The sequence below is a fragment of the Pavona decussata genome, unplaced genomic scaffold (assembly GCF_977016875.1).
Source record: "Pavona decussata unplaced genomic scaffold, jaPavDecu1.1 SCAFFOLD_137, whole genome shotgun sequence".
Classification (NCBI taxonomy): domain Eukaryota; kingdom Metazoa; phylum Cnidaria; class Anthozoa; order Scleractinia; family Agariciidae; genus Pavona; species Pavona decussata.
Window position 1 is genome coordinate 1,342,395 of NW_028145550.1, and position 12,779 is coordinate 1,355,173.

Below are 12,779 nucleotides of genomic sequence, written 5' to 3' on the forward strand. Positions count from 1 at the left end.
ATGGTAGCAGATTCTGCTCGCTCCCCAATTAATAGTTAATATATTGCTAGGAGATATTGAAGATGTTATGAATATTCAAAGTCAATACGCTTACTTTTCGTCCTGCCCCTTCCCCCTTACCAATTCAACGTTGATTTTGGGGTGGGGTGGAGGGGGGTGTTTGGGGAGAGTGACCCAGAAATTTTCAGAATTAGTTTAATTCAGATAAATTTGTCGTCGGGCCATAGTCTAGGTTTAATCTAGGTTTTGTCGATGTTCAATCGTCTCGATGGTCATATCGAAAGTCTATTCATGTCTTCATTACTTGTCTTAGGTGAAGCCGTTACCACACGGAATTAATGATTCAACAGTGATTGAAATGGTTACTCAGAATATTGAGAAATTTTTAACTGAAGCACAGTTCCGTGAGGCAGCTACTCTGGCCATTTCCTTTCTCAGTTCAAACGATAATGACGAGGTAGGTTTTTTGTTCTTATATTAGTCATTAGTTTATTACACTCCTGGATAGCTTTCAGTAATACCAGAACGACCTTAAAACCAATAAGATACAACAACCATGGGAAAAATCAACATAAAAACAACTTGTTACACGGGTCAAATTAATCATTACAGGCGCTAAAGATGAGGTAGAATAACTAGGCGAGGGCAGCAGATATAAAAATAGTTGCTCAGGTGGCAAACAGTGCCCTCATGTGGTAAAATATTCGAAACGCGACTAGTTCTAGCAAAAAAGGAATAGATGTAGCTCTGTGCATAAGACTGGACCTGTTTATCTGGTGGGATTGTTTCCTTTGTTTTTTTGTTGTTACTTGTGAAATGTTCGTGGCTAGGCTGACGCGGCGTTTCGTCTCGGCCAAGAGACTCTTCAGAGACCTTTAGAATTTGTAGGCAAACTCGTTGAGCATCGCGCTCAAAGTCCCGTTCGCAAATTCAAGATGTTAGCAGTCTGGCCCTCTATCGCAGAAGGATTCCCAACCGCACTGAAGAGTCTCTTGGCCGAGACGAAACGCCGCGTCAGACTAGCCACGAACATTTCACAAGTGACATTTTTTCAATTCTTTTTTGTTGTTGTTTTTTTAATTCAATGGAGAGCAATATTGTTTAAACGGAAAGCTGCGCTGGGGACAAGTGAACATACACATGTTTTTACCAAGAGTGGGTCAGATGTTTACAACTGGCCGAGTTCTTTTCTTTCTTCTTGTGTGAACAGAAGTGAAGTCGAGGTCTACATCTAAAGGAGAAACAAATAGGGACAATATCCCGCATCTGGATAGAACAAGCTTAGCAAACAAACTTTAAGATGGAAAAAAAAAACACGGTTTCTTCATAAATCGTACAGCAAGTTGAATAAGTTAAATAAAGGCACGCCAAAGTGAAGCTAATAGATATTTTGCTTTGTACGGTAAAGAACGCGTGTTTAAAAAAGAACTGCTGTTGGTATCCTGAAAAGTCAGCTGTTTTAGGTAGCATCAAAAGCAAAGCTAGAGAAGCTCTCCTGTGATGAAGGAGTATATAAATGAAACTCAATTTGTAAAGCAGGTCATAGGCCAACCACCACTGAGCGTCCATCATCTTTTTCAATCACCATGAATGTCTTTTTCAGGAAGTCGCAATATTTAACGCATCTGGGCTCCTGGCATTTCTCCTCATCCAAATTTTCAGAATTGCTTTCCGTACTTTTGCAGCAAGCTAATTCACACCGTACTCACTTCAGAATTCCATTGTCGTTTCCTTCTATTTACTTTTCAGGCCAAGGATGCCACATTACACGCTCTTACACCAGTAAGAGTTTCACACATCGCTGAAGTGACTCAGCTGTCTGTAATTGCTGTCATGGCAACAGAGGATAGGGATAAAATGTCTGGTGACACTTTGGTAAGTAGCTTATATGATCTCTCAGAGCACGCTACAGTAACTAACCACTGAATGGTTTGTGGCCTTTCACGCCTTAACGTTCTGTTCTGCCCACGAACTAAGCTCCATTTTTCCTCAGTATCAACAATCGATTGATCAATCATAACCAATGGCTTCTTTGGGGGCTATTAGTGCTTGGGACGGCCGTTAAAAACCTCAACAGAAGGCGAAAAATAATTCTCTGCTACCTTTCATCCACGCTTTTTGGTGTATCTCTTGAGCGCCCGTCCCAACTTAAGGCTTATGATCCGCATTATAGTAACTCACTCAGTCAGGAGTTTGTTGTAGAGGGCAATTCGTAACGTCTCTGACGTTAATCCTCTGCATTTTTATATATAATTACCTATAAAAGCAATCAAAGTCTAAGTTATCTATATCTAAGGGAAGTGGTGAAAACTACTATACTTGAACAGGGCCCACCAAACCACAAAATAGATGGTGGTCTCTACCTGCAACCCCCAACATCAACCTCAAAGGAAGGTGTCTTTATTGCATAGCCACCCCTCTATCCAGCAGTGAAAAATGACAGTGAGATTCAAACCTCTCTTTTCTTGTTTATTTAGCCATGTTGACTCTTTCTAGCTAAATATTTCTGTGTGAACTCAAACTTTAAAGCCAATAACATTTTGTCGGTAATGTTCACGAGACAGATGGTGTCTTCAATAACCCCCCTACCCCAGACAAGGTGGATCCTCTTCCAACAAACTTGTTATGACCAGTTCCCTAACTGCTTTTCTAGGAGGACGCTACAACTTTACTGACCACAATGATCACCTTCCTTCGGAGTCGCGCTCAAGACAGGGATGTTGTCCAAGACGTTGGTGGCCACATCTTAAGTGCCTTATCAAACATACTGAATGCTTCCGCGGACATAACCGGTGACAGCTACAATCAACATATGGAAAAACAAGGAGAGGCAGCCATAGCAGGAAGAGTCCGCAGAAGGGCTGGACAGGAAAACACAACTGGCAAAGAGTTCGTCATGGTAAATAAATCGGCTTTATGTCTTTGTCTAGTTCAGTATTAATTTTTTTATTCTTTTTTGTCCATCTGTTTCGCTGTTTGTTTATTTGAAGTTACATTTTAATTGTTACCTCCTGTAATCGTTCAATTGTATCGTTACTGTTCGAGACTTGGGATATATTACGCTTCTCTTTTTTTTCTCACATTATTACCCCCAGTGTGTTGCACTTAGACCCGCCACTGTTTAATTTTAAAACTAACACAAATTATTATTTAATCGTAGGCTAAAAACTTAACCGAAAAGGCGTTATCGCTGGTGGATTCACTTGGCACTGCATTGCTATCCATTAAAATGACTGGGGAGAAGAAGAGTCAATATGAGAGCAAAACCATCGGTATGACACTAAAACGACAAACTCCAGCTAAACTGGCAAAAGAGAAGTTCCATGGAAGTAGCGACGAAGGAGGTGTCACCTTTCCATCTACTGACGTGTTATTCGGAAGCAACGGAACAAGCTTAACATCAGTTGATACCCAAGTGAGTTGCATTCAGAAACGTTCAGGCAGACAGCATTCCAGGAATTGCCAAGTGTAGAGAATAGCAAGCAGCAATCTCCAGCAAACAAAGGAATGACATAATGAGCAACGAATGAACAAAGGAATGATTGAGTGAATAATTGGAATAGAGTAAGGAAGGAGGGATGGAAGAAAGGAAGAAAGGGAGGAATTATGTATTCGAGTGGGTAAATTAGTAAACGAACCAATTCAGTTATCTATCCTTTCATTCATTCACTCACTCACTCACTCACTCACTCACTCACTCACTCACTCACTCACTCACTCACTCACTCGTTCGCTCGTTCGTTCGTTCGTTCGTTCGTTCGTTCGTTCGTTCGTTCGTTCGTTCATTCAGCCAGTCAGTCAGTCAGTCAGTCAGAATGTCAGTGACTCATAATTTATTTATTCACTCAGGCATATCCACCCCCCCCCCCCCCCCGACTACCTTACTGCAAAGGAACCGTGATTGAATAAACTATTTATACATCTTTTTCCTCCGTCCGTCCATCTGTTCATTCATTCGTTTGGTTACGTATGTGTTTACTCCTCCATTCATTTAATAATTTAAACATTCGATCAGTTAGGAAGACAATCCTTTCTTCATTCTTCCCTCCGTCCTTCCTCTCTCCCTTACTTTCTTCCTTCAATCAGTCAGTCAGTCGGTCATGCAGTCAGTCAGTCAGTCATAGAATCTGGTCATAAGACATGAATGTGGTGCATCACGTATTTTATGTCCTCGCATTTATTCTCATTAGATGGTGACTTTCAGAATGAACCCTTACGTGTGGACAAACTCCTCTAAAGACATAGAATCGTCCGTACTGAGTGTGGATTTAAAGAAACAGGATGGCTCGCGCCTAAATGTCTCTGATCTAAGTCATCCCATTGAACTGTTCATTCCAGTGAAAAGCCCTGACGGGACGATTCAAAATGACATGCAAGGCCATCTGTTTGTAAAACCTTTTAATGATTCCAGCGCAATTCGCTACCACAAGATTATTCTTGACAATGACTTGGAATCCGCACTTGTAGAAATTAGACCACAAAGCCACACTTTCTTTGATGTCTTTGTGAGTGCTGGTGTAAAACCAACACCGGACAACTACACCTTCATAACAAGAATTCCAAATGTTTCATTGTGCGAAGGTTTTAAAGTTGAAATTGGTTACTTTAACTGCACTAGCAATCCCTACATGTTCTCATTGTCAAGCAACGTCACTGGAGACATTGGCGTCCACTATATTGGCATCAGTCTGACTCGAAAAGCAAATAAGACAAACGTAACAAACAATCACCGTCGTTTTAAGAGGTCCTGTAAAGACATCCATGGTCGACAAAAGCGTTCCTGCATCGGTGTCAAGGATCCCCCTACAACCCCTCCCCCGACACCAAGAGTTATAGTGCCAACTTATGACGCACTCACTGATGTGAACTACACGATGTCAGTACAGATGAAGAGATGTCTTTACTGGTCTGAAGTGAGAGAAGCGTGGTCAAGTGAAGGCTGTAAGGTTGGTTACTTACACGTGTATTTTGCTTCCGAACATAAAGGCAACTTCAAAGAATCTATATGACAAGGGTATTCAAGGGGTGAAATAGAAACCAGGCTTTTGCCTGTATTTGTCTACGGGATGTAGAAAAAAAAACTGCTACCAGCTGCAATAGGACTTTGAAAATCCACGAATCTTTATACTGCTATGTCTTTGTGGTGCTGGCTAAGTGCGATAATTCCCGTCTTTAGTGAAAAGGGCCCTTACACAGGCTAGTATCTACTCTGTAGCACTTAAAAATCTACTGAAAATACAAAAATTTCTTCTTGTTGCAGGTTGGATGGAAAGACGTGCCAGGAAATCTGCAATGTTTGTGTACACATCTTTCAGCGTTTGGAGGAAATATTTTTGTTGCCCCTAATCCCATTGACTTTGACAAAGTTTTCACCGAATTTACACGGCTGGGAGAGACTAAAAACTTTGTGGTTCTTACGACTGTGTGTGTGATATTCGGAGTATACTTTATTGGACTTGTTCTCGCTCGTTGGGCTGACAAAAAGGATAAGAGAAAGGTCAGTATATTCACAATTAAATATTAAGAACTGCATAATGCAATGTATATGTAGGCATTGGATGTTCATATCAAGTTTTGTGTATGTGATTAGTTAATAAGATTGATTGTGTTTTTCTCCACAAATGATATGTTAGGGTTTAAGATGCAATCTGCCATGCCACTAGACCATCGTGACCCCGACTGCATCGTATAAAATCGTACGCGGATGAATTACAGAAGTCTTATCGATTTTCTTTTGTCAATAAAATATTAGTAAGGTTTCTAACCCTGAGCAAGGGATGAGATTATAGTTGAATCTGAGTTCTCCTTTCACAGAGTTGATTCTATTTACATCTTGCGTATTCAGTCTTTGCTGAAAGATTTTTTTTCTTTTGACAGGGTAGCTTTTTATACATCACAAATTCTCTCGCCCCTTAGCATTTCCTCGTCACTTTCTGTTATGAAATTACACTTAAGTCTCAACTTTTTTCAGGTTGTGGCGAATGTCTTTCTAACCGATTCTGAAATAGATGGTTATAGCTACAATATAAGCGTCCAGACAGGCATGTGGAAAGGCTTTGGAACATCTGCCAGGGTTGGAATAGTGATAAACGGGAACCAGGGAAGCAGTGGAGAAATCTCCTTGACGGATCCGTTTGCCAGGAGAAAGAATTTTTCCCGAGGAAGTGTCAACAATTTCACGTTAACCGTGCCATCATCATTAGGCAAACTAACCGATATACGCATCTGGCATGATAATACTGGATCCAGCCCGGCCTGGTTTCTACAACAAGTTGTTATTAAAGACCAACAAACGGAAGAGATGTGGTACTTTTTCGCGAACCGATGGCTTTCCCTGGATGACAGAGGTGGTTCTATTGAGCTTGACATTCAAGCCGCGGAGAAAGACGAACTCACGTCCTTCAAGCCCTTGTTTTACGCCAGAACGGCCCGAAGCTTGGGAGAAGGACACATTTGGATTTCAGTGTTCACGAGACCACCACATAATCCTTTTACTCGTTGCCAGCGTTTGATATGTTGTTTGTCTTTCCTTTTTACAGCGATGGTCACCAACGCAATGTTTTACCAATTCGATCGTACTCCCACTGATACCTTCAAGTTTGGACCTCTTGTCATAAGCTGGACTCAAATCAAAATTGGAATCCAAAGCAGTGTGATAGCTATTCCAGCTAACTTGCTTGTGGTTTTGATATTTAGGAACACGAAGCAAGCATTATCCAACGAAACATCTTATTATGGAAACAAAAGCAAAGACCTGAAAACTCCCGGGTTTCTTCCGACTTTCTTCGTCTACATCGCTTGGTTCCTAGCCTTGCTGATTTCCTTGACTGGTGCCGCCTTTACTGTATTCTACAGCTTAATGTGGGGAGCAGACACATCAAATCAGTGGCTGACATCCATTTCAGTTTCCCTTGTCCAAGATATCCTCATTACTCAGCCAATCAAGGTTGTCGCCTTGGCAACTCTGTTGTCTCTCCTGATAAAAAAACCTCCAGAACAGGATCCTGTTATCGGACCTTCCTTTGTGACCAAGGAAGAGGAACGAGTTGCTTCAAAACCTCCCCAAGACGGTGAACTGGCTGAAAATAAGGAATCAAGCAGCAAACAGTGGAACATGCTCGAGGCAATCAAAGAAATTGTCTCATTTCTCCTATTCGGTTTCCTGCTGTTGGTTGTCTGTTATGGAAATCAGCACCCTTCTCGATACCAATTTACCAAGTCCGTCAGTAACATCTTTGGTCAGAATTTTCATTCGGTGAGTTATCGCTATAGTATAATGAACTCTATAACAAAACGATAATTTTATCGTCTATTTGTCCGTGATACTCAATTCCCGAGCCCTACCAAAGTGTATTTAAAAATTTTACTGATGGCCATCGGAAATGCTATGAACATTTTATTTTCAAGGTGATAAATCCAACTTCTCTGTGGGAGTGGATGGACGACGTTTTAATTCCTGGCCTATACGACGTCACGTGGTACAATGGTCAGCCATTTGAATACCAGGAAGGATTTATCAGCACCAAGCTCACATTTCTGATGGGGATGCCACGGCTAAGGCAGTTACGAATGAAGACAAGTAAGATTGCTATCGCGATGGCAGCGGCGGGGGTGGCGAGTACTTTTCGGAAATTTTTTTGAGGGTTTGCTGCTCGATCCTCCAAGCGCTGACCTTATTTCAGACCACAGCTGTCATTTCTCGACACTCGTTTTGAGATATACCCTCTAAAGTTCATACCTCCCTTTAGATCTGGGTCCCGTTTCTCGATTCTCATTTCCCGGTAACTTACCGTGCCCGATAAGTGTCTAGTGATAAATGTTTCTTAACAGAAGTCAATTTTTGTAAGCTTTGAATACTACATTTTAAAATCTTATAATTCTATGAAAACATTGGCCGAGTACCATGTCTGTAATCACCGAGTAATCGGCGAAAAAACATTTAAAAATATATATATCGGGCCCGGTAAGTTAACGGGACTTTCGAAGAACGGGCCCCTAAGCCAATAAAAATAGATCACCATACTCAGACATCATACCAAAACGGCTCAAATACCATACTCCTTTGGACGACAAATACCTGTATAGTACCCCTCAATTCCACGGAGGGGGTGGGTGTTAAGACAACACCACCCCTTCACAAACCAAACGTGTACTACAACGATGTACGCCACTCCTTTATCTTTCTCAAGTACATCTTCTGCTGAAAGAGAAACAATAGGATAGGTTGGTCGGTATAACAAACACTCCACATGACAGAGACACCAAAGAGGCGTTTTCGTGCTTTCAATCATAAATTCTTTTGGGTGATTGCTTTGTAGAGGCAGATTGTAGCGCAGATTTGCTGAACACAAATTTGAACGACTTGTTCCCTGGATGTCTTCAGACGTACTCAAGAAAAAGCGAGGATAGAACTCCATTTCACCTTCCACAATGGATTCCTTTGGGAAATTATAGTCACTTTGCGTCCGTTAACGACATCTGTCCAAAACCATGGAGATATCAGTCTGCATCAACGATCGGCACCCTTTCACATGAGGCTGTTAAGGAAACCTATGACGGGGGTGGGTATGTGGCTGACCTCGGCTACAACAAGGAGTCTGCCTTTGAAGTAGTAAGAGACCTTCGTGCACACAATTGGGTGAATGAATACACTGCTGCTGTTTTCATAGAGTTTACGCTGTTTGATCCATCTTCCTCGCTCTTCTGTAACGTTAGGAATATCTACGAAAGGTTGGCAACTGGCCAGGTCGTAACGAAAGTAGACGTGAGAGTCCTTTCACTCTATCCATCAATGGATGGTAACTTCCAATCATTTTATGAGGTGTGCCAGTTATTGTTTCTCATTGCAATCGTCGCATTCCTCATTGCTGAGATGATCAAGTACTTTCGACAGAAGAAGTATCTCTTTCAGGTGTGGAATTGGATACAGATAATCCTCTTACTGGTCTCTCTTGTGGCAGTTGTGATATCATTTCTCAAAGGCAAACGCACCAGTTTGTATGTGGAGGAAATTCAGACAAACCCTTACGACACCTTTAGTTCTGACTCCATTGCACGCTTATTGGACATGGAAACCTTCTGGCTGTCAATGGCAATTTTCATTATCACGTTAAAGCTACTGAGGCTAATCCGATTCAATCCTCACATATGTCAAATGCAAGAAATCCTCAGACGATCAGCGCAGCCAATTTTGTCATTTTCATTGGTGATGGCCATTGCGGTAATGGGCTTTTCTCAGTTTGGTTTTCTCTGTTTTGGTGCTAAGCTAGAGACGTTCTCGTCCTTTTTCAAGGCTTTGCGAGTGGTGATGCTAATGTCGGTCGGGAAATCAATAAATAACGTGGAGGTACATTTCCAATATCCCGTGCTTGGGCCGCTGTTCTTGTTTTTCTATTTGGTTGTGATATTATTTGTCCTCATCAATGTTTTCGTGGCTGTTTTGGTTGATTCGTATGCTGAGATCAGGGAAGAGCAGGTCGATGGCGGTTTTGTAGATGCAGAAGTTGGAACTTTTATGTACAGCTTCTTCTTGAAGAAAATCAAAGAGTTTCCAGACAAATTTAGTTTTGGAAGGAAGTTGTTTTTTAACAAAACGTCATCAACATCGTCAATGCTACAGAATCCGTCTCTTTACAGCTTGAAGTCGCGGCGGGATGAGAGTTTGGATAACATTGACTATGCAATTTTTGAGCCCTCAAAGAACATCAAAGATTTCCACCCACCCTTGCAGCCACTTTGTCCCCAGGAATGCAGCGATGATGGCAATGTCCGTGATCCGGAAAATATCAAGGACAGTGACAAAGATAACCAGCTATCTTCTAACGAGAAGTTATGTTTAAATGACAAATCGTCCGAGCTAGAAGCTTCGTACCCCGAGAAAAAGGTTGTCACTTTGCCAAGATGTCCTCAAGAGTGTTTTGATGATCGTCGTACTTGTAGCGCTGTAGATGACAATGAAATTTTCAAAGAGGATGACTTGCTCACTTACATCAAGATTCATTTTATGGAGATAATTACTGAGCTATCACTGATTTCCTCGTCAAAAGGACGTAAGGTCAAAACGTAAGAACAGAGAGCTAAGTCGCTCCTCTTTATAAAAATATGTCCAATGCAAGGAACCCCTCAAAGATCAGCGCAGCTAATTCTGTCATTTTCATTGGTGTTGGCCATTGCCGTAATGGGCTTTTCTCAGTCTGGTTTTCTTTGTTTGGGGCTAAGTTAGAGACGTTCTCGTCTTTTTTCAAGGCTTTGCGAGTGGTGCTGCTAATGTCGGTCGGGAAATCAATAAATAACGTGGAAGTAAATTTGCAATATCCCGTTTTTGGGCCGCTGCTCTTGTTCTTGTATTTGGTTGTGATATTATTTGTCCTCATCAATACTTTTGTGGCTGTTTTGGTCGATTCTTACGCTGAGATCAAGGAAAAGCAGGGCGATTGTGGTTTTGTAGATGCAGAGCTTGGAACGTTTATGTTCGATGTCTTTCTAAAGAAAGTCAAAGAGCTTCCCGTTATTATTTCACTTTTGGAAAAAAGTTATTTTTTAAGGAAATGTCGCTGACTCATTTGAAAGGCATACCTTTACCTCTGGGAACAGCATTGTTGAGTCTCAACATAATGAAAGCTTAGGTGTGACAAAGAGTTTACATTTTTTCAGCACTCAGACGACATAAAAGTTTGCAGCCCACTCTTGCAAACACCTTGTCCCCAGGAATGCTATGGCAATGTGAGCGATGCTGTGAATATCAAGGAAATTGCCGAAGAAAGCGACCTTACTTCTGATAGTAAGATGCATTTGTTTAACAAATCGTCAGAGATGGTGTCTTTTAGTCATGAGACAACAACTGACCCTTTTGCCCAGTATCCTCAAGAGTGCTTTGATGTTGGTAGATCTGGTAGTGCTGTGGGTAACAAACAAATATTCTTTCCTAGCTTGCTTCCATCAAGATTTTTTTACCCAGATTATTACAGAAATCTCATTGATTTCTTCGTCAAAGAGGTGAATCTTTCACTCTTGGAGTATTCAGTTTATCTGCAATCAGATGCGGCTTTTTGAAAAACAGTAAATGTTCTGCGAAAGCTAAGAAGGGGAGCCTCCGTTTATAATGCATCGTAGTAAACTGCATTGATATTTTGCGTCGCTAAATGATGGCAAATTGCTTTTCGCGCAATGAACTGACATTGGAGTGTAAGTACTACCAAGAAGTGCACACATCCACGTAAGAGACTAGTAAGTTTGAAGACGAACGACACGTCCAGTGCTAGTAGATATCATTCTTGTCGTTAAGTGTGGGATAAATAAACATGTTAACTTCTCGTTGGGCAACCAGGAAATGAGAATTAATTGCATTATCTTTTTCATTCTGTAAAATGCTCAAACCCGCCGCTTTCCTGTTATTTTGATTGTTTAAAAATGTCTGGCATTTTATGCCGCCTGAGTGTGCGTAATGCTTCGTATGTTTGGGTGTTTTTAAAGATGCTGTGTTTTAATTAAGATTAATATTAATCAAGATTAATTAATTAAGACTAATTGTGTTTTAATTAAGGTTAAGATTGAGCAGTGAAGCGTACAAACAAATTTTGTCAAAGGAACATACGAAAAAACGTTGAGGTAATGCAATCGAGTTTAACCGTGGTGCAAACGTAAAATACAAACTCATGAGCATTCTGTTGATGCCCAAACAGTTTCCCTGGGTGTTATCAAAGAAGACAGACCGACAGAGTTTGGCTGTCAGTAGCGTTCTACCCATCAAACCCTTCGCTACTGCTTTCTATTCTCAAAATGCGTTGCTGCTTGGGGACGACTCAGCGCGTAGCAGGAAATATAACAGTTCACATTTTACGTCTATTACTTTCCGTAGGGTTTCTTTCCCATAGCCTTAATAGATCGCTCACAACAATCTTATCCAGCATTTTTTTTAATTGAAACCATTGCAATTTCAGTCCTGAAGTGGAACTCAATGTAAATAAAAATTTGACCCAATCATCTAGTTTTCTTGTTAAAAAAAGACCCTTGACATTCTATTTGTAAAGTATGTGAAAAGACCTTTATTGCAGTCGCCAATATCATGATGATTATAGTCCACATGGCAGACATTGTATATAATCTCCGTCATTATTACATTCTTGGCATTATACATGTATATCTATGTCTAAACGCCAAAGTCGACAGGAGAATTGTCCATCTGTCATATAATAATATTCCATATGGCGAATTCTCTGTCGATCTTAGCTTTCGACTATATTTTCCGAAAAATAATTGACTTAGTTTTTCCTTAATGACGTTGTATATAATCTCGGTCATTATCACATTTTGTACTTCTTTTTTCAACGGGCAAGTTTGAGAGGCAATTTGCAATTTGGAATTTAATAATACTCCAAATGGCGAATTCTCTCAGCGTTTTATCAACTGCTTCGTAAAAATTATGATTTTTTTTCTTCAAAATTTAATACAATGTATATAATTTCTTGTCATATTTAACGTATTTTTTTAACACCACGGTCGACAGCGAATTTGCCATATGGAAAGTAATGATTCTATATATGACGAATTCCCTTCGATCTCAGCGTTTTAACAAATTTTTCGAACATTCTATATAATCTCGGCTATTATAAATTTTTTGTATTTCATCTTTTTTTGTTTTTGTAAAAACCCAAGGTCTACTGATAATTCGAAATCTGGAAGTTGATGGCGAATTCCCTTTCAATCTCAGTATTTTGCTAGCTCTTTCGCAACAATTTGATCATTTTTTTTCAAAATTTACATGGGGGTACATAATCTCG

The 12,779-nt window shown here is 40.5% G+C and overlaps 1 protein-coding gene across 1 annotated transcript; it reads left to right on the plus strand.

The window, feature by feature from the left end:
* The first annotated feature begins 149 nt into the window (after nucleotides 1–149).
* On the plus strand, nucleotides 150–11,322 carry LOC146467231 (polycystin-1-like protein 2). Its single transcript, XM_085125988.1, has 9 exons — nucleotides 150–457; nucleotides 1,750–1,875; nucleotides 2,654–2,899; nucleotides 3,161–3,415; nucleotides 4,191–4,946; nucleotides 5,261–5,497; nucleotides 5,972–7,255; nucleotides 7,408–7,579; nucleotides 8,319–11,322. Exons 1-9 carry the CDS (start codon nucleotides 359–361, stop codon nucleotides 10,064–10,066), a joined length of 4,923 nt encoding a protein of 1,640 aa, XP_084982114.1. The 5' UTR covers nucleotides 150–358; the 3' UTR covers nucleotides 10,067–11,322.
* The last annotated feature ends 1,457 nt before the right edge of the window (nucleotides 11,323–12,779 follow it).

Coding starts and splice junctions, on each gene's coding strand:
- LOC146467231 (XM_085125988.1), top strand. CDS start 359: ATGGTTACTCAGAATATTGAGAAATTTTTAACTGAAGCACAGTTCCGT. Junction 1,876..2,653: donor AAATGTCTGGTGACACTTTG/GTAAGTAGCTTA, acceptor CTGCTTTTCTAG/GAGGACGCTACAACTTTACT. Junction 7,580..8,318: donor GCAGTTACGAATGAAGACAA/GTAAGATTGCTA, acceptor ATTGCTTTGTAG/AGGCAGATTGTAGCGCAGAT.